Source organism: Marmota marmota, unplaced genomic scaffold, assembly GCF_001458135.2.
Source record: "Marmota marmota marmota unplaced genomic scaffold, marMar, whole genome shotgun sequence".
NCBI lineage: Eukaryota > Metazoa > Chordata > Mammalia > Rodentia > Sciuridae > Marmota > Marmota marmota.
The window spans coordinates 51733174-51755127 of record NW_026000229.1 but is presented as its reverse complement, the minus strand read 5'-3'; the positions used below and the strand labels follow the sequence as shown (position 1 = coordinate 51755127).

Genomic DNA, 21954 nt, shown 5'->3' with positions numbered 1-21954 from the left:
TGTTTTGTTTTTTAGATTTCATACTAATGATATAAATGGTTTATGCACCAATTTACAATATTAGAACATTCTGAATTTCTTTGTGTATTTGCTCTTACTAATGAGTTTTAAACATTAGAGCACTTTCTTCTTACTTATTGGCATTGCTTTCCTTCAATTTGAAGAATTCCCTTCAGCATTTTTTGTAATAAAGATGTCATGGTGATAAATTCTCTCAACTCTTTTTGTCTAGAAATGGTTTTTCTCTCTCTTCACTGCTAAAGCACAGTTTTGCTGAGTGCAGTAATCCTGGCTGACAATGCCCCCTGCCCTTTAACTGTGAATATCTCATCCTATTTCCATCTTAAATGTTAGGTTTCTGCAGAGAAGTCTGATATCAGGCAGACTGGAAGACTTATATGTGTTATTTTGTTTTTCTTGCTGCTTTTAGAATCCTTTTTTTTAATCTTTAGAAGCTTGGTTATAATGTAACTTGGGGTTGAATGTGATGGTTGACCTTTGACCTTCTTACACCTGGACATTTGTACACTTCCCTGAGTTTGGGGAATTTTCTGATAGTTCTCTTTGAATAGGCTTTCTATTCTTGGCATTCTTTTTTTTTTTTTTTTTTAAGAATTTTTTTAATATTTTTTTTTTTTTAGTTTTCGGGGGACACAACATCTTTGTTTGTTTGTGGTGCTGAGGATCGAACCCGGGCCGCACGCATGCCAGGCGAGCGCGCTACTGCTTGAGCCATGTCCCCAGCCCCATATTCTTGGCATTCTTGAGTCCACTTGAACCCCAGTAACTTGAATATTGTTTTCATTTAATGCTATCCTATAAGCTTTGTTCATTCTTCTTTTTCTCTCTTGATTGATTATATTCAAATAGCCTGTTTTGAGTTCACTGACTCTTTGCTTTAATTGGTTTGCTAAGTGATTTTATCATTGATGCCTTCTATCACATTTTTCATTCTATTTATTGTAGTTTTCAGCTCCAGGATATTTAATTTTTTAAAATATTTTTCTTTAGTTGTAGATGGACACAATGACTTTATTTTATTTATTTTTATGTGGTACCAAGGATTGAACCCAGTGCCTCAGATGTGCTAGGCGAGCGCTCTACCACTAAGCCACACCCCCAGCTCTTTTTTTTAATATTTCAACATATTTATTAAGTTTCTCTGATAAATTACTGAATTGTTTCTTTGTATTTTCTTGAAGTTGGCTGAGTTTTCTTACAATACCTATTTTAGTTTTATCTAAGGGATCATACATAGTCACTGGGGTGGTTTCTGGTGCCTTATTTTGTTCATTGTATGTGCGTTTGTGGAGGGGTCAAGGTTCCTTGAAAGTTTTTGTTGTATACAGCACTATCTCTATGTTGAAAGTTCAGATATTTAGTCTAATCTTTGTAATTGGTCTGTTTGTATACCTCCTTCTAGACTATCTAAGCAGGCTCTATGTTATTTTTTACTGAGATTGTGGTTACTACCATTGTTTTAGCACTAGAGGGCACCTGAAGCACAAGTTTGTTCCAGATTCACAATGGGTGTGTTATTTAAGGGTGAACTAGGGGAGTACTTTAAAAAGGTAGTCCATCCCTGCTGGTCCTGAAAGTCTCCATTTGGGATCAGGGTGGTCTCAGATATACACCAAATTGTTGGACCATGGTCGGGCACAGGGCCTCACCATGTCTGGCCTTTAACTCTGAAGCCACAACTTAACCTACTTTCCTCTTCTTCGGTCCAAACAGTGACTGTGTTGTGCTGCCTGGGGTTAGGGCAAGGACAGGGGAGGCAATCTTGTAGCTATCGTGGCTACTGTGAGGTTGGATCTCATCCAGAGTTCACAGTTCATTAAGACAGGTGCATCCTATATGCAGGACGAAGTCCGACACTGCTGTGGCCTGCTAGGTGCTGTGGTCTGTGGTCCAATACTACCATAGTGGATTTGATGTTTTATGGTCCAAAATTAGGCTGTGCCACTCAGTCTACAGTTCTACCTGGAAATGGAGTAGATTTAGAGGTTCTGTTTGTGGACTTTGCCTGGAAATAGAGGCCATTGGATTCTTTCTAGTGTTGAGTTTCACCATGCAGACCCACTACTGAGTTCTAAGACATAGTCCTGTGCTTATTTCCCTGTCCTACCCTCTAGCAGATGAAGTCTGTCTCCATCCTCTATTGCTTGAGGTTGAGGCATGTGCCTGAACACAACTCTGTTTGCAGGTTTCTTCCTGACTCCAAGGCAGTCCAGAAGCTCCATCCACAGGCACTGGTCTAGGACTAGGGGCAATGGGGCACTGCTTACCCCTGGATTTCAGATCATGGTCCAGACACTAGTCTAAGCACTTTAAGAGAGAGAGAGAGAGAGAATTTTTAATTAATCATCATAATTATCATCATAATAATCCTATTTACAGATGAAGAAACAGACATGATTCTTAAGTAGTAGAATTAAGAATTGAGGCAATGTGAACTTTATTTATATTGATGTGTATAACGTATGAATTTATTTTGAGGGTCATAAATTATGCACTTATATAAATACAAATCAATAGAAATCAAGTCAAAGAATATACATGAGCAATTTACAGAAAAGGAAATGTAAAATATTAATATGATATTCAGTCTCTTTAATTGGGAAATGAAACTTAGGAGAAATGCCATCTCGTTTTCATTAAGTTGACATAAGTTAATAAGTCTGACGCCAAGTATTGGTGACAAAGTGAGGCAACAGGAATTGTCACACACTGCCAATGTGAGTAAAAATTTCTATAGTTACTTTGAAGAGTAATTTGGGAATTCCTTAGAAAAGCTCATATGTGCAAGTGATATATCTAATATAACAGTATTGTTTGCATGGCAAAAAATTAGAGCAATTCAGTAAAAAAGAGAAATTGGAAAACTGGCACTGTTCATACCCTAGAAAAACAACAACAATTTAAATGAGTCAACTGGAGTTACCTGTATCAGCATGAATAGATCTCAAAAATATTTGATAGTGATATGACAGAATCATAGAATATTTTTTAAGAAACTATCAAATAGTGTGTATAGTGATATCTTATGGTTTTAGCTTTAAATTTTCCTAATGAAATGATCAATGTAGAACATCTTTTCGTGTATATATGTGCCTTCCATATTTACTCCTAGATGAAGTGTTCATTCATATCTTTCATACAATTTGGGGGTTTTTTGGGGGGATGGAGTTCTATATTCTTGTTACACTTTATTAGCTATGTGATTGGAGATTTTTTTCTTTTCAGTTTGTAGCTTGTACATTTAATTTCTCAACAATATTTCAAAGGATAGAAATTTTTAACTTTGATAAAATCTAATTTTTCTGTTATGGGTGGTATTTTTTATATCATATATTTTTATCTAAAGGTCATACAGATTACTTTTTAGGTTTTCTTTTAGTACTCTTAATTTGAGATTTTACATTTAGGTCAATAATCAGTTCATAGTTAACTTTTATACAAAATATACAATATAGATTGCAGCTCAGTTTTAAAATTATCCAGTTTTTTCATCATTATTCATTAAAAAAACTGTTCTTTCTCCACTGAATTGCTTTGAGCTTTTTGTCAAAAATTAGTTGACCACTTATTTGTGGGTCTGTTTCTGGACTGCTCTGTTCCATTTAATATATTTTGATCATAATGTACTATAAATGGTGTTCTTAAAATTTATGGTTTAACTTGGTTGTTAGTATATATTCATCTTACACCCTGCAACCTAACTAAACTTACTTTTGTAATTCTAATAGACTCCACTAAAGTTTTTATATAGACTATCATGTTTCTGCACATAAGGACGGTTTTATACTTTTCTGTTATAGATACTTTTATTTTGTTCTTTTGCCTTATTCCCTGGCCCAACTTGTATGATTTTGAATAGAGATGGGGAAAACAAATACTTTCCATTTTTCCTGTTCTTAAGAGTAAAGCATTTTGTCTTTCACCGTTATGTATGAAGTTAAACATGGAGGTAGAAAGACAAATGAGGGGTAAAAGTTGGGGTAGTTATTAAGAAGACCTTATATTAGGGTTCAGCATCCCTAATCTAAAAATACAAAAATCTGAAATACTCCAGATCTGCAATTTTTGTGTACCAATATTACACCACAGTGAAAAATTCCATACTTGTTTTGAGAGGACAGGTAGGTCTCAGTCAAAATGAAGGCACACTCATGAAAAAGAATGACTTCATGGGCTGGGGTTGTAGCTCAGTGGTAGAGTTCTTGCCTGGCACATGTGAGGCACTTGGTTCAATTCTCAGCACCACATTAAAAAAATAAAGGTATTGTGTCCATCTACAACTAAAAAATATTAAAAATTAAAAAAAAAAGAATGACTTCATGACTTTTGTTGGTAAATGGATGGATCTGGAGATTGTCATGCTAAGTGAAATAAGCCAATCCCCAAAACTAAAGGCTGAATTTTCTCTGTGATAAGTGGATGCTAATACACAATAAGGGGTGTGGGGAGAAGAATAGAAGTTTATTAGATTAGATAAAGGGGAATGAAGGGAAGGGAGGGAGGATGGAAATAGGAAAGACAGTAGAATGAATAGGATATAACTTTGCTATGTTCATAGATGAATATGCAACCAGTATAATTTCACATCATGTACAACCATAAGAATGGGTTCCTAATTAGAATAAGTTATACTCCATATATGTATAATATGTCAAAACACAGTCTGTTGTCATATATATATATATATTTATATGAGACACACACACACACACACACACACACACACACACATATATATATAAAACAAATAAGAAATTTTTTAAAAATGCAGGCACACTAAAAATATTCATGTTTAAACTTCTAGTTCTATTCCCAAGATGTGTGCGTCTGTGTCTTTCTCTCATGTATGTATGTGCCTGTCTGTGTGTGTCTCTCTTATACACACACACACTCTCACTCTCACTTTTTTCCCCTAAAATCCAAAAAATTCCCAAATCCCAAATAGTTCTAGTCCAAGCATTTCAGAGAAGGGCTGCTTAGCTTGCAATAAGCATTACCCTGAGAGGTCACATGAAACAGCTTGACAAAGGTAGAAATGAATTTATAAATAATTTGAGAAAGCAGTTAAAAGAAGTTAAGAGTACTTTTTTAGTTTTTAAAGGTTAGATTTCATTTTGTCAGAGTAACTACTAGTTTTTTTTACTAGTTTATGAGCAGCATGAAAATGAAAAATTTCAGCTTACTCTGTTAGCTGTGTTAAAAACACAATGCTTTTCATGTTTTATTCTAACCTTAAAACTAGAAAGTGAGTACTATTAATATTATTCCCATCTTACAAATGAAAAAACTTAGAGTTGGTGAAGTTAAATTTTAAATTGAGGGCTAATGAGGTTAAATTTTAAAGGTTCACTAAATCAGGAAATTATGGAATTATTTTATGCATATTTTATACTGCATATATTAATTTATTTTCCATAAATAAAAAATCCTTTTTGTTCTGAATGTTACTAAATAGCCCTTGTTCAGTCAATGACTCTCAAACCTCTTTGACCTTGACCCATTATAACAAGAAATGTATTTTACATGTTATCCCACTATATTTTTTTTTATTTGTGTGCCTACACCCCCCCCACACACACACATATATATATGAATGGTATAAGGTGTATATGCATGTATTTCTTAAAAGTGCAATTGGATTTCACTAATACATTGCAATCCAAGTTTAAAAAACATTGCTCTAAGGCAGGAGAAGTATAGATCAAGGGTACATTGCTGTTGTGTGTGGACATTGGGAGGTGGAATATGAATCATACTGTGTCTTTGATAGTTAAAAAAAAAAAATCACTAAAAAAAAGAGTTGGCTTTTTTAAAAGATAAACCTGAGGAGTAATTTTTGTTTTGTTTTGTTTAAAAGCTCTCTGACCCTTCTGATTTACCGAGGAATGCCTTTAGAATTTTTACCATTCTGGTGGAATTTTTATGTATCGAGCATATTGATTATGCTTTGGAAACAGGACTTGCTGGTGAGTATATTTGTATTAAACTTTCTGCTAAATTCCTTTAATCCTGCTTAAACTGTATACATAATGTTGTTTCATGTATAATCATCTCTGTACATTGAATTTGGTTAAGTGCAGTGAATTTTGAGCTTCTACAATGCAAAGATTTGCCAAGTGCTGCAAACTATGCAAAGACATGGTTCTCTCATATTGTTTACATCCAGTGAAGTAAGGTAATAGGCCACATAAGTCACTACAATGTATGGCAGAGTAGATTGCTTTGCTATATATTGTAAAATTTCAAGGAACAGAAACAAAAGAGAACCATTCTGACTGGGAAGTTGGTGTAAGGTTTAGAAGGGAAAATAATTTAAAAATAAGTCTGGAAGAGGATAGATTGACATTAACTTTTTTCTTTTACTTTTGATCTTTTGAGCTTACTGGTTAGTATAAATAGTGTAATAATGACTTCTTCCCTGGATTACAGCTTCATTAATCTAGTTGCCCTCCTGACCTCACCACATTTTCAATGGTCGTCTCAAATTTAGCATATCCACAACAAAACTCTTTTTATCTTTCTCCTAAACTTGTTCCTCTCACATGTCTTTAAAAGCATTGCCATTCACCTGTGGCTCAAGTCCCAAACCAAGGAGTTGCCCTAATTCTTCCTTTTTATCAACCCTGATAGTCAACCTATCAGCAAATCCTGTCAGTATCTTTCCAAAAATAGTAAAAGTTCATTTACTTTTTTCTATCTCCACTGTTGCCACCGTAGTTCAACTTGTCATCACTGGTTTTCTGTGTTCACTCTTGACTTTCCAAGTTACTGACTTTATATTATAGCCAGTTTAATTATCATTTCCTTGTTTAAGATCCTTTAGTGGCTTATTACTCTTAGAGGGAAAACAATAACAAACTCTTTAAGAAGCCTGACTTTTGATCTGCCTCTTCTGTATTCATCCTTTCCACATACTGCATTTCCCCACACTATTCCAGACACTCTGGTCTTCATTCTTTTTCCTAACTTAGGCTCTTTGCAGTTAACATTTAAGGGATGGGAATGGGAAACTTGGTGTTTCCCATCGCAAAAAACTTTTTTCCTCAGCTCATCTCATGGCTGGCTCTTCAGCCATTTGATCTCAACTAAGATGTCACCTTCTCAGGCCTTTATTGATCACCCTAACTGAAGTAGTACTACTGTCTCGCTTATTGAATTGTCTCATCATTGAAGTAACTGTTTTTTAAACTGGGGATTGAACTCAGGGGCCATTGAGCTATACATTCCTATCCTTTATTTTTTTTTTTTTAATTTTGAAACAGGGTCTCACTCATTGCCCAGGCTGTCCTCACACTTTGCGGTTTTCCTGCCTCAGCCTCCCAAGTCATGGGATTGCAGGCGGGTACCACTACAACCAGATAGAATTAGCTTTTTAAAGTAACATTTATCACAGTGAAATTTTTAAATGTTAAGTGTTTGCCTCTACTTCAGGATTTATTCACTTAACCCTTATATGACTACTACCAGACCCATGGAGTTTATATTCTTGTGGAAAGATAGAAAAATGATTAGGAAGTGCAATGAAGGAAAATGAAACTGAGTAAGAGAGATAGTAATGGAAAGGTAGGGTGAACAGTGTAATTTGAAGTTGTTGTTTTTTTTTCTGAAAGGGTGATTTAAAAAGGTATCTCTGAAAAGATGAGAGCTTAATGAAGTGATAGATATACTAATAAAATAGAACATTCTAGGTAGAGATAACATTAGGAACCTTTCTTTTATCTAGTGTTGTACCTTAGCATCCAGAAACTACATAGATGCTCAGAAAATCTGTATAGGCTGTATAAAATGACATTTTGTAAAGTTTTTAACAATGAACCAAAATTAGCCATAATTCAGTCACTTTGGGTTCACTCTGCTTTATCACTATCCATTTTTTTCATGTTGTTACTCTTATGATGTAAAAAAAGCATTTTTTAAATTACAGCTTTATAGTTATATATAGTAGCTGGGTTCATCCTGACAAACTCATAAGTGCATGGAGTTTGATTTCAGTTCATGATCCCCCCTTATCCATCCCCCTTTTTCCTTCCCATCCTTTCTCCCTTCTCCCATATTCCTTCCTCTACTCTACTAGACTTCCTTTCACTTGTCTATTTATTTATCTTTGATTGGTTTTACCTATGTATAAAGGTGAAGTTCCCTGTAGTACATTTATATATGCACTTAACATGATTTTTTTAAGAATTCATTCTGCATCACCTTCCTTTACCCACCCCTTCACTCTTCCTCTCAGTCACCTACTACATTACTGGCCTTGCCTTTATCTTTATGTTATCCTATCCTTTCTTTTATATATAAGCATTTTTTAACTTAATTATGATAGACCCTTGGCATCAAATATTTAACCCTTGTCACTTGCAAATGACTCAATGTAATAATTTTTGTTGGGATAATAATACCTCAAAGATGAAGAATAAAGAAAATAATGAAAAAAGTAACATGAATTTGAATCTGTCTTATATAAAGGATTTGTTATTCAGCAACTATGGAAACCTAGCATCTTCATTTTAATGGCAATATTCTTTTTTTGGAATGGAAATTTTCTTGTAGAATGGGAAGATTCCTTATATGCATAAGTGTTTCTCATGCATCTAGTTAATACTCAACTGCTATTATCTCTAACGATTGCATAAAATTCTGTGGAGCACATATAAGGTTACTATGTCTTATTTTGCATCGTTTCCATTTTGTAGTATAATAATGCTGAAATTAACCTTCCAGAGTTCATTTTCCTAATATTGAACTATTTTATTTCATAAAACCCAAACATGAAATTACTGGATCAAAACATGTTTTATTTATTTGTTTTTCTAAATTTTGATACAAAATTTTTTACTTTTTAATTTTGATATAAACTGTTTTCCTGAAGATTTTTTTCTTACCAGTATATACTGCTACCAACCTATATGCATGTACCAGTTTTTCCATTCATTATTCAATATTTCTTAAAAGCTTCAATAATTTAGGGATTGGAAACATACATCAATATTACCTTAATTTTCTTGTCTTATAATAAAGGATATTTCCTACTTCTGTTGTTGGTTTTTTTTTTTTGCTCTTAAAAGTTTGTGTCGGAGCCTGTAGCTTTCTTACCAATTGATTTTGTTTTGTTTTTTTTTTTTGTCAGGGAGAAAAACACTTTTATTTTTCATTATTAAAACTGAAAAGATCATTGTCCTATAAAGACTTCTATATTTTAAGCTTCATATTGTCATTAGCTATGGATATTTTTCTTAGTCTCTATTTTCTTTTTAAGTTTACTAGAAGAACAAACAATAGGGACCTTGAAATTCATCAGTTATTATTTAAAGAAAGGAGGAAACTGAAATCCATAGAGGACAAGCTGACTTTTTTGACTGCTGCTTTATCAGTGGACTGGCTTGATTATCATTCTGAATATTAGGAATTTGCTGAGATTGGAGGTTTTGAGTATTTTTTGCGGAAATAGTAGAGAAAACGAGTGAAATGTTAATTTTAGGCACATTACTGACAGCATTATATAGGATAGACAATAAAAAAAAAGAGGCTTGAACAAGAAAGATCAATTAAAAAAGTATTTTAACTATTATCAGAGATAAAGAAACTTGTTTTTTTTTTTTTTTAATTATGGAAAGCTGGGTGCAGTGGTGCACATTTGTAATCCTAGCTGCTAAGGAAACTGATGCAAGTTCCAGGCAAACCTGGGCAACTTAGAAAGAGCCTGTCTCAAAATTAAAGGAAAAGAAAAAAGACTAGGGATATGATAGCGTACTTGTCTAGCATGTACAAGGCTCTGGTTTCCATCCCCAATATCACCAAAGAACAAAAAGAAAAGAAAATGGTGGGAATATATTCATATCACATGTGAATCATGGGGCACCAAAGAGTTAGGAAAAGTAAGGAGAAGGTAGAACTCAAGAAGAATTGTTAATTGATTCATTTTTAGGTTTATCTAAGCAAATCATGAATATGATGGTCATTTGGGCATAAAATTTAACTTTGGGTGCATTTTAAGCTATTAACAAGCTTAGTTTTCCTTGTCTGTAAAAGTCATTGCCGTTTATTAAAATAACAGTTACTTTTATTCATATTGTATATATAAAACCACATCTTTTTTCTGTTGCTAAGATGAATTTTTTTAAAGATAATTTTCATTTACCTGTGTCTTTCAATTTTAGGAATTCCATCCTCAGATTCTAGGAATGCAAATCTCTATTTTTTGGATGTTGTGCAACAGGCCAATACTATTTTCCATCTTTTTGACAAGCAGTTTAATGATCACCTTATGCCACTAATAAGGTAAGTTACGTTGTCATATTTTTATTGGTATTTCAAAGGATATTTAGAATAGTTTTATTAAATTTTAAAAACAATACATGTTCATGAAAGCATCAAATAGGATGGAGGTGTGAAATGAAAAGATCTTTTCCTTCTTCCTTGCATTCTTGTTTTCTCTTTCTACTGTGCTATTATATTTTGTTGCATTTGAAAAGACTTAATCTGTCCTAAATCTAAAATTGAAATCTGATGTTAAAGAGGCCCTACAGCTTAATGCAACTCAGCATATTTACTCCTTCCAAGGGTCTAATAGACACAATCCACCTGTAGCTGCATGTTATATAAAGATGTACAAAAAAATTTATGAGATTAATAGGACAAATTTCGATGAGACACTAATATCTGGTTTATATCTTCAAATCAATTTTATGAACTTTTAAAGAATATGAGAAATAAGAAATATGTATTATGTGAATATGTTTTACCGATTTTTATGTAGTACCATTATTGACAAGAGAAACTATTCTTATAAAAGAAAAATTTTAGATATGTTGTTATAAACATTGATATACCAAGACTGCCTCAGAAACAATCTCAAGAGTGAAGTCATTTGTGATCCATGAATCATACTTTGAAGGGAATTTGCTTTTTAAAGAGCTGTTGCCACATAGCAAAAAACTCACATGGTGTTTGGGTTGCTTATTCTTTAATATTTCAGGTGTTTTTAATATTTTGGCAGCATTCAGAAGGCAAATATAATTGTCAGGGCTTTTTATTATTGTTGCTTATTTTACTTTAGGGACACTAAATACAACTGGTTTGGCTGTTTCTCTCCAAATTGTTGTTAATGATTTACTATATTCTTAAGAGTCTAGTGATACCTTATGAATTTTCTGAGTGTTTTACCAACTATTTACTTATAAATTAAACCATATAGTTCCAAAATTAATCATGTTTGTATTCTTAAGGGCTGTTTCCTCAGAGATGAGAATAGCAAATTTAACTCTTCTTCCTTTCCTTTTAATGGATAATTGTTTTCTTGTGTGACTACTGTAATAAACTGGGCATAGGAATGTAAATAATTATTTTATACTTCTTGGATTTATGATCATGTCTGTTGGTATCGTATACATATGAATATGAAAAACTTAGAAATTAGGCTATTAATGCATTTTTTTTCCTCCTTAAAATCTACAATAGCTCTTCTCCTAAGTTATCTGAATGCCTTCAGAAGAAAAAAGAAATAATTGAGCAAATGGAGATGAAATTGGATACTGGCATTGATAGGCAAGTTGCTGTTTTTCTTTGGAATTTTAAAAAATTATATAAATATTATAGCAGCAAAAAAAATTTTTAGAGAAACTTATTTTAATTCCACCATCTTGCTGTAACGTTTGATGTTATTTTTGTGAACGACTTTTAACCTTATTAGAATGTTAATTGAACTCCCAAGTTATTTTATTTCTGAAAGTAAGTATATTTAGCTATACTTTTAAACTAGATTCCTTTAAAAACATTTTTTGTAAGCACCCCATCTCCACTCTAGATACTCACAAACTACAAAATCCATTAAAAATGGTGTGTAATATATAGTATTATATTTATTTAGAACTTCCAGGCTTATGTATGAAATCTTTTAAATAAATACAGTAATTTTCTAAAAGTACTTCTAATATTTGTTAAAGATAATTACCTGCTCATAGTACAGAGTCCAAGGGGTCTGTCTGGGTTTTTTTCTTTTCAATTCCCTATATTTTTTATTGGTACATTAGTCTATCTGTTTTGGGGATGATGATGTTCATATATTTATTGATGATGATAGTATCTACCGATTATCAAGCATTTGCTATATGCCAAGCACAATATAAGGGCCTTTACCTATATTATTTCATGTATTAGGTAGGAACTACTATTTCCATTTTACAGATGAGGAAATGGAGACTTTAATAAATTTGCTCAAAACCACACAGATAATGATGGTAGAGCTGGAACTCTTTAAAACCCATGGTACTAAGATTTGGGTATAGATTTGTATTTCTGTAATTCTACTTTCTCTTGTTCAATAAAGCATATTTGAATGTAGATTTTTAATAGCCTTATTTAAAAGATAACTGAGAATCTAACTTATGCAAATATCAAACATTTTTACTTTATGAGTAATAAGAAATTCCTTGCAACTCACCTTGCAATTCACTTGCAATTGACCTTCACACTAAGACTGAGAACTATTGACTATATGGTATGTGATAATAAAGGGGAAGAAAAAATAGAATAAAAAGTTGGAAAAAGAAAGGGTGTTATAAAATCATTCAGAGTAGTTTACTGAGGAATAGGTTTAAAAGAATCTTGAAAATTTGTCTTACTGTTTTTCCCAGTTTTACTGAAGTTTAATTGACAGATAAAATTTGTTTACATGTAAAGTGTATAATAATTTTGGACATATTTGCACTTTGTAAAATGATTACCACAGGGGTTGGGGTTGTGGCTTAGTTATAGAGCTGAGGCACTGGATTCAATCCTCGGCACCACATAAAATAAAGGTATTGTGTCCACTACAACTAAAAAAAACATTTTTTAAAAAAATGATTACCACAAGAAAGCTAGTTAAACATTTCCATCAGTACATGGTTACCATTTTTTTCTTGTGATGAAAAGGCATATGATCTACTCTTTCAGCAAAGTATGAAAATAGTATTATTATAGTCACCATATTGTACTTTAGATCTCCAGAACGTATTAATTCTGCCCAACTGAAACTTTGTACCCTGACTCCTTATTTCCTCTACCACTCTCTCCCTCACAATTCTTGGCATCCACCATTCTATTCTGTACTTCTATGGGTTTGATTTTTTTTTTTAATTCCACATATGAGATCATGTAGTATTTGTCATTCTGTATTTGACTTATTTTATTTAGTTTAATGTCCTCCAGGTTCATCCATGTTGTCACAAATGGCAGGATTTCTTTATTTTTTATGGCTCATTAGTACTCTGTGTATAAGTATACACATTTTCTTTGTTCATTCATTTTTCACTGGAAATTTAGGTTGTTTCCATATTTTACCTATTGGGAATAATGCTACAGTTAACCTGGGAGAGCACATATGTCTTCAAGATATTGATTTCATTTCTGTTGAATATATACCCAGTAGTGAGTTTGCTGGATAATAAAGTAGTTCTACTTTTAATTTTTTGAGGAATTGCCATACTATTTTTCCATGATGGCTGTATCAGTTTACATTCCCACTTTAGCATGCAGAAGTTTCATTTTCTCCACATCCTAGCCAACACTTAGCATCTCTTGTCTAAGCCATCCTGGCATGTATAAAGTGATATTGTGTTTTTTATTTTCATTTTTCTGATGACTAGTAATGTTGAGGCATTTCATATGTCTCTTGGCCATTTGTATGTCTTCTTTTGAAAAATATTTATTCAGGTCCTTTGCCCTTTTAAAATTTGTGTTATTTGATTTTTTTCTCCTATTGAGTTGTTTAAATTCTTTATATATTCTGGATACCTTTACGAGATATATGTCTTTGAATATATTTTCCCCTATCTGTAGGTTGTGTCTTCACTATGTTAGTTATTTTCTTTGCTAAAAAGAAGCTCTTTAGTTTGATGCACTCTTACTTATATATTTTTGCTTTATTGTCTGGCCTATCAAAAAACCATTGCTAGAACCAATGTCGAGGAGTTTTTGCCTATGTTTTCTTCTGGTAGTTTTACATCTTAAGGTCTTATGTTAAAGTCTCCATTTTGAATTGATTTTGTGTATATGGGAAGATAAAGTTCCAGTTTTATTCTTCTGTATGTGGACAACCAGTTTTTACAGCACCATAAAACAAAGAGGCTGTTCTTTCCCTGTTGTACATCTTTGGCACCCTTATCTCAAAGATGAGTTGAATTCAGGAAGTGTGATGTCTCTAGTTTTCTTCTTCTTGCTCAAGATGGCTTTGGCTATTCAGGATTTTTGTGATTCCATATGAATTTTTGAGTTGTTTTTTTTTTTTCTAATTCTGAAAAGTGTCACTGGAATTTTGATAGGAAATATGTTGAACCTATGTATCAGTTTGGACAGTATAGACATTTTAATGATATTAATTCTTATAAGCCATGAACATGAGATGTGTTTTCATTTATTTATCTATTTTTTCTTTCAGGAAAGTTTTATAGTTTTTATAGTACAAGTCTTACTTCTGTACTTAACTTAATTCCTGAGTATTTTATTCTTTTTAATACTATTATAAATGGGATTTTCCTTTTTGGATAATTCATCAATAGTGTATAGAAACACAACTGATTTTTGTATATTGACTTTGCATCTTGTAACTTTACTGAATTCAGGTTCTGGCAGTTTTTTGATGGAGTCTTTAGGGTTTTCTGTATATAATAACATGTCACTGAAGAGGCAATTTCTCTTCTCCCTTTCCAGTTTAGGTGTCTTTTATTTCTTTTTCTAGCCTAAATTGCTTAGGCTAGGACTTCCACTACTACAGTGAGTAGAAATGGTAAAAGTGGATATCCTTGTCTTTTTTCCTGACCTCAGGGGAAAAGCTAGATTTTCACTGTTAACAATTATATTGTCTATGGGTTCATCATAAATGTCTTATATTATGTTGAGGTATATTCATTCTATACTTAAGTTTGTTAAGAATTTTTGTCATGAAATGATGTTGAATTTTGCCAACTGCTTTTTGTATCTCTTCAAATTATCATAATGTCTACCCTTCATTCTGTTTATTTGGTATATCATAGCTATTGATTTGCTTATATTGACTCATTCTTGCATCCCAGGGATAAATCCTGCTTGATCATGGTGTATGATTCTTTCAGCATGGTGTATGATTCTTTCAGTGTGCTTTTGAATTCAGTTTGCTAGGCTTTTTTTTTTTTTTTTTTTAAGCAAAGTTCATCAGGGATATTGGCCTGTAATTTTCCTCTAGTGTCTTTGTCTAGCTTCAGTATCAGAGTTTGCTGGCCTTGTAAAATGAGCTTGGAAGTGTTTACTGCTCCCATTTTTTTTTGGAAGAGTTTGAGAAGGATTGGTGTTAATTCTTTAAATGGTTGGTAACATTCACCAGTGAAGCCATCTGGTCATGGGCTTATCTTTGTTGAGAGGTCTTTGACTGCCAGTTTAATCTCCTTTTTCATTACTGTCTGTTCAGATTTTCTAATTTCTTCATCATTTGTTTTTAGTAGGTTACATGTTTCTACGAATTTACCTATTTCTTTAATTTGTTAGTATATGATAATCTTTTGTTTCTAGTCAAGATCACAGCAGATTATACATAAATAGAACTTCATTCACTATCATTATAATATGTATACATATATATTATAGATGTTACAAACATTACTTTTGACAAGTATGTATTTTCCTAACCTAAACCCTTTACATTAATTTGTTTCTGCTTGCTTTGCCTCAGAATACCTAAAAAAAAAAAATCACTTTTGGAAAGTGGGGAGGTTAGATATATGTTAAGTTTTCAAAAGTGTATGAAATATATATTTCCTGACTTATCAATACATGAAATATTCTCTTTTTGTCTTTCCGTATAAGTCATAATCTTGGTGTTTTTATTACTTAATACATTAAAGGCATAGTGGTCTGTGAAGGTCTCTCAAGTGTGACCCTAAATATAGGCTCAGCATTCCCTTGAATTCCTAATGATAATTTTAAAGCAGTATCTATCCATTAGGCCTAAATGAACATCTCTTGCCTTTGAAGCTCATATCTTTCCTTTCTTGTTGCTTCATTTTCAGTCTTTTATTTCAATGCTGTACATTTACTGAGAATTTGGGGCATCTGTCTCATAATTTTTCTTTTTACTTTAAATCAGGTTCTTTTTTTGTCTCTGTGTGTAAACCATTCATCTTATCAATCATCTCCACTTAAACATCTACTCATATGCCTCACTGGATTGTTATCATTGGTAATAAAAACCTTAAACCCAAATGCCCTACTCTACAACCTACTTCTTCTTTTTTTTTTTTTATACCAACTTCAAACCTCCAATTTTACCAACATCTTAATTCTCCTCATGCCTGTTTTCTAACCTCAGCAGGACTTCTGTCCTTTAATCTTTTCATTTTGGGTCATTCTGTTATCCTTTTCCTAACTTTACTTCATTCATTATTGTGCCCAAATCATATGGTCCATCTCTTAAATTACTGCCTTATATTTACTCTAAATCTACTTCCTTCAACCATGACTGTCTCACAGACCCTAAATTCTGGATCATTCTGGTCTCTTTTATTCCTATAATTGGATGGCTGTTTGCTGTTGGAGAATATCACATAATTAATACATCACTAGTACTGTTAGAAATTCATGCCCTCGTTTCTCAGTTGGACCTTTAGTAGAATTTCTTCATCTTCCTGATTATCCCTAGATTATGAGACTCATGTTCTCCACTTGCTCTCCAAAACCTTGGTCATTCGTAAACTGATCTTTCCATTTTCTTAAACATTCTCTCTGTCTCATTTTGCCTTTGAAGATGTCTAGTAGTGAGGAAATAAGTCAGCGACAGATTTCTAAGGTCTTAAAGACTTCCTTAAATAAAGCATTGGGCAAAGAATTTTTTTCCCTGTTTGGGGCAGGGAGTCAGTAAAATAATGAGCTTTTTGATATCAAGACCTAGATTGACTTTTTTTAAAATCTAAACTTTACCAATTACAAAATAGTTTTATGGTGATATGAAAAAATTTAGTACAGATAACATAAATAAAAGTCAATATTGAATAAATTAAATGGATCAAATATGTTGTGTTCTCAATTCTCTAGGACATTAAATTGTATGATTGGACAAATGAAGCATATCTTGGCTGCAGAACAAAAGAAAACAGATTTTAAACCAGAAGATGAAAACAATGTTTTGATACAGTATACTAATGTGAGTAGTAGAACTGTTCAATTTGTTAATAAAAAGTATCTGTTTTGTTAATTATTTAACATTTTTATCAGCGTGTCTTACTATGCCTTAAGTTTTTTTCTTTTATACTTAGGAATTAATGAAAAACAGTGTGTATTTTCTCCTTAATTAAACTGATGCACATAAACTACATAATAAGTGTAGTAAAACTTTTACAGGCCTGTGTAAAAGTCTGTACGTATGTAAGAAAACAAGTGGAGAAGATTAAAAATTCCATGGATGGGAAAAATGTGGATACAGTTTTAATGGAACTTGGTGTACGTTTTCATCGACTTATTTATGAGCATCTTCAACAATATTCCTACAGTTGTATGGGTGGCATGTTAGCAATTTGTGATGTAGCTGAATATAGAAAGTGTGCCAAAGACTTCAAGGTATGTACACACAAATACCAAACTTGTAAATAAGGTTAGGAACATAAGTCAGGCCATTTAAATCTTATTGTAATGATTATTAAGAAATTTATAATGTTTATTGAATTGTAATGAGATGAGATCCATCACTTTCTGCCTGAAAATAGTTCTAATCATATTTGCAATGTTAATATATTTTGTGTGTGTTTTATTTTAGACAATGTCATATTTCAGTTGCATATTTCAAATGGTCTTATTGACAGCCATGACTAAATGCTGTGTCTGTTACATATCAAGAAAATAATATATATTATTTTCATGTATGTCTCTCTCAGATCATTTTTCCCTAAATTTTAAAAATTTAAATTATTTTTAAAAGTGCTATATTATTGATAACTAGTTGTAGTCTTTCAAATTACATAGTATGAGAAAACTGATATAAATCCTTTCACAAGTTTGTAGAGCTTTTGTAACTTCTGAAATATTTTAACTCTTTAGGAGGCTTAAAAAATCTAATATTTTGAACTTCCATAATCCTAAGTCCTGACAAAACTGTATATAAGAAGAATTTGCCAAACTCATTATAAAATGGGAAATTGTTTTGTCACTGTTATTTTTTTCCTTCTCTCAATTCAGATTCCAATGGTATTACATCTTTTTGATACTCTGCATGCACTTTGCAATCTTCTGGTAGTTGCCCCAGATAATTTAAAGCAAGTCTGCTCAGGAGAACAACTTGCTAATCTGGACAAGAACATACTTCACTCCTTCGTACAACTTCGTGCTGACTATAGATCTGCCCGCCTTGCTCGACACTTCAGCTGAGGTTGAATTCACAAACAAAGTGTGTTGTACTTCATCAGGCCTCGGTTGATAGAAAGCACAGGAGATTCCTTATGACACAGCCAACATTTTATGGAAAAAATGACTGGAAGAAAACAGCAGCCATACTGACCTTTGAAGTTTTATTTGAAATTTGGACACCCCTAGCTGTATTTTGCTTTTTTTTTTTTTTTTTTTTGTTAAGTTGAATTTTAATTCCATTCTTTATTTTATAACTTTCAAATTCTGTAAAACTATGTCACTGTTTTCATCCTAGAAAATGTTGGTGTCAGAAGGCAAACAAAATTTACCAGTGTTCCTGTTCGGGTTCTTTAACATATTCCATCTTGAAAATTTACCATCCCATTTTTCATTAAGAATGGGTGAAATACAACAAAACCACATTTATTTATTCACCAATTTTTATTGGCCTTTTCAGCACTGGCAATTGTTAACCAAATTATTTTAGGTTTTCCTAAAGAATCTTTTGCCTTTTTTGAAAGTTTAACAATTAAGCATAATTTCTGTAGTTGGTTGATTGGAGTGTTTTCTAAGATACAGCATCAGTACTATTCCAAGAAAAATGTTATAAACTAAACTAAAATGATGAAATGTTTTACGTAGACCTAGTGGATCAGAATACATCTGTTTTCTGGGTAAAAGTAAAGTTTACTATTTCTTATTTGGTAAATAAATCTTAAGCCAATTCTAGCAAGAAATTAATAAAACTACCTTATTTTATATTTCACTTAAGGTTGAAGACCTTAACTAAAGGACCATATTTATTCATTATTTTAATATTATAATGGAAGTAAAAAAAGTAAGATGTAGTGAAAATGGTGCATATGAGAAATATTGACAATGTTTAGCAAACACTGCAATCCTTTAAGATTTCTCTCTAATGCTAAACTTGAATAAGATGGGATAAACATGCAAGTAGTCTACTTTAAGAGGAATTGGGAGTTGATAGATAACATTATATACTGTAAGTCTGGAGACAAGCTTTACAAATACTGTTTACTTTTCAGGTCTCTAGGTTTTTTCATTGTCCTTTTTCAAGGCATTTCTGAAGTTATTCCTACTTAGATATGATTACTCAAATTGGCTTAATATGGTGACATAATAAATCACTTACAAAATTTTAAAGATCAAGCATAAATTTAGACCATTACTTTTAAGCCTTAAAACTTGCTCAGTGAGAATGCATTCTAATTATATGTAGTGTTTCAGCTTCCATTCTGTTGTTTATAGTCTTCTAGAAACCATATAAATTTTCAATTCATTCTTAACATTTTTTTTTCTTTCATATAGGCTTTTTGGCCTAATTTTGAAAAACTGCTTTTCTTCTAAGAACCTAATTTTGAATGATCAACTTTACCAAACCTCCCAGGCTCAGAGCTAACTACTATTTAAGTTACTATTGACTGAATTTTCTTCATTTTCTGTTTAGCCCAGTGTTATCAAGGTAAGCAAGGAAAATGCGGTATGCCAACTTTCATTAAAGCATTTTAGGACATTGTGGTAACTTTAAAAGGCTTTCCAGATTTCTATTCCTTAGCCAAGGGAGAGCCAAAAGAGGTTTTGGATACCAGAAAAAGTCATATGCTTGTACTATTGCCATTTTAGAAAGCTCTGATGTGAATTCAAATTATACCTCTGTTACTTAAAGCCAACTTTTAAGGCAGTAGTTTTACTGGCCATTTGAACTCTTTGTACAGTGTCAATTTGTAAAAAAAGAAAAAAGAAAAGAAAAAAAATCTCAAATAAAACACGAGATAACACTTTAAGACTTCCGAGTCAGAAGCACTTCAGATTATTTTGTTTGAATTAATTTTTAAAATGTAAAGCATATACTTGTTGCTTAGATATTTTGTTAATTATCATTTCCTTGCTTGAGTTCTGTGCAATATTTTCCATTATGTCCATTGAGAGGACAGTGACAAAACTCATGAGTGAATACTTAATTTAGAAGTGTTAACGTTAATGCTCAATAAACAAATTCCCTGTGATTGTTTACTTCATTTCACTATATATTTTAAGGACATCCATACTGAATTTGATAAATTATTTTTTAATTTAAAATTTTAAGGTATACCTTATTTTTCATAGCTTAGGTCTTCTCATCCCCCCCCCCCTCTTTTTTTTTTCTTAAAGCAGAAAAGTACTTGACTGTATAACCAAGATTAGAAATTTAGCCTAAACATAAGGTCTTTCTCTAAGAAGAAGAAGAAGAAGAAAAAAAAAGATTTTGTGTGAAGCAATGTGTGTTCCTTGTGTTCTGATCTTTAAAGTATGTTCATGTATAATGATCACCAAAATAATCATAATCCAAAATTTATGACTTAGAAGAAATGATTAATAAATAAAATGTTTTTATATACACACAGTAAAATTTTAGTTAGAGATAATTAAACTTAATAACTTTTACCAACACTTAAATGAGGGGAATCCTGCAGTATTCCAGTTTCACATGAGCTGTATGTGTTATCTAGGTAAAGTGTCAAAGTTGAAAATATACTCTAAAACACAGCAAATTGTTTTTTTTTAAACATGTTTTATAAAGTACAGTACACAAATTTAAGGAAGAAGTAGGATGTCTAGCCTACTAAAAAATTATGATACTGCAAATGACAGTCAACTAGAGTGGCTAAAGAGTCCTTATGAAGAATTACAACAGCTAGATGAATTTTTTTTTCTATTTTTTTGTGGGAGGAGGGTACTGGAGATTGAACTCAGGGGCACTCAACCACTGAGCCACATCCCCAGCCCTTTTTTGTATTTTATTTAGAGACAGAGTTTCACCCAGTTGCTTAGTGCCTCACTATTGATGAGGCTGCTTTGAACTCTTGGTCCTCCTGCTTCAGCCTTCCAAGCTGGCAACTAGATGGATCTTTAGACAGGTGACCGTTTGACCATTCCAAGACAATTATTGGTCTCATTTTGAGAATCATCATGATTGCAAGTCCTTATGATCTTCTTTGTTATAAAAAAAAAAAAGCTGCTAAAATAGGTTAATTTAAAGATTAAGTAAAATTTTTATTTAAAGCAGATTAATTTATTTTTTGAATAATTTTTCTTCTTTCACTTCTAAATATTTTACTTTTTGATTACTAGCCTTTTGGCTCACAGTGAAACAATTAACAATCAGTAGATTGATTCCAATTGGTGAATTTACTGATTCCTTGTGATGCATTTCTCTCACCTATGAGAGTGAATATTTTTATCCAGATAAAGTGACATTGCTTCCTGTAATGTCACAAAATCCTTAAAACAAATAAGGCATGCCTAGTGGAACTGTATGTTGGAGACAGCAAGGTTCACTCAGGGCATATTTTTTTGGTGACTATATAGAAGCTCACATCTGGAGATTAACATGTTTTTAAGGCAAAAGTATTCTGTCATTGCCCACAGTATATTTATTTTCCAGAAGCATACTGAATTCTGATTTCTAATGGAGAATTTGACATACACAAAGAAAGCAGTTGATGCTTTCATCCAATTAGATTAACTATTTTCAGTTCCTGTACTATTTCTCTCTCTTTGAGAAGGCTTATCTGTGATACATTGTCT

At 32.2% G+C, this 21954-nt stretch overlaps 1 protein-coding gene across 1 annotated transcript in view; it reads left to right on the top strand.

The window, feature by feature from the left end:
* Nucleotides 1–20393, top strand: part of Exoc5 (exocyst complex component 5) — a 70502-nt gene extending 50109 nt beyond the window's left edge. The window contains exons 13-18 of the mRNA XM_015480921.2: nucleotides 5879–5987; nucleotides 10179–10299; nucleotides 11479–11565; nucleotides 17062–17170; nucleotides 17368–17583; nucleotides 18199–20393. Of these exons, the coding sequence (XP_015336407.1) occupies nucleotides 5879–5987; nucleotides 10179–10299; nucleotides 11479–11565; nucleotides 17062–17170; nucleotides 17368–17583; nucleotides 18199–18387 (831 nt within the window). The 3' untranslated portion in view covers nucleotides 18388–20393. The remainder of the gene's footprint in view (nucleotides 1–5878; nucleotides 5988–10178; nucleotides 10300–11478; nucleotides 11566–17061; nucleotides 17171–17367; nucleotides 17584–18198) is intronic.
* The last annotated feature ends 1561 nt before the right edge of the window (nucleotides 20394–21954 follow it).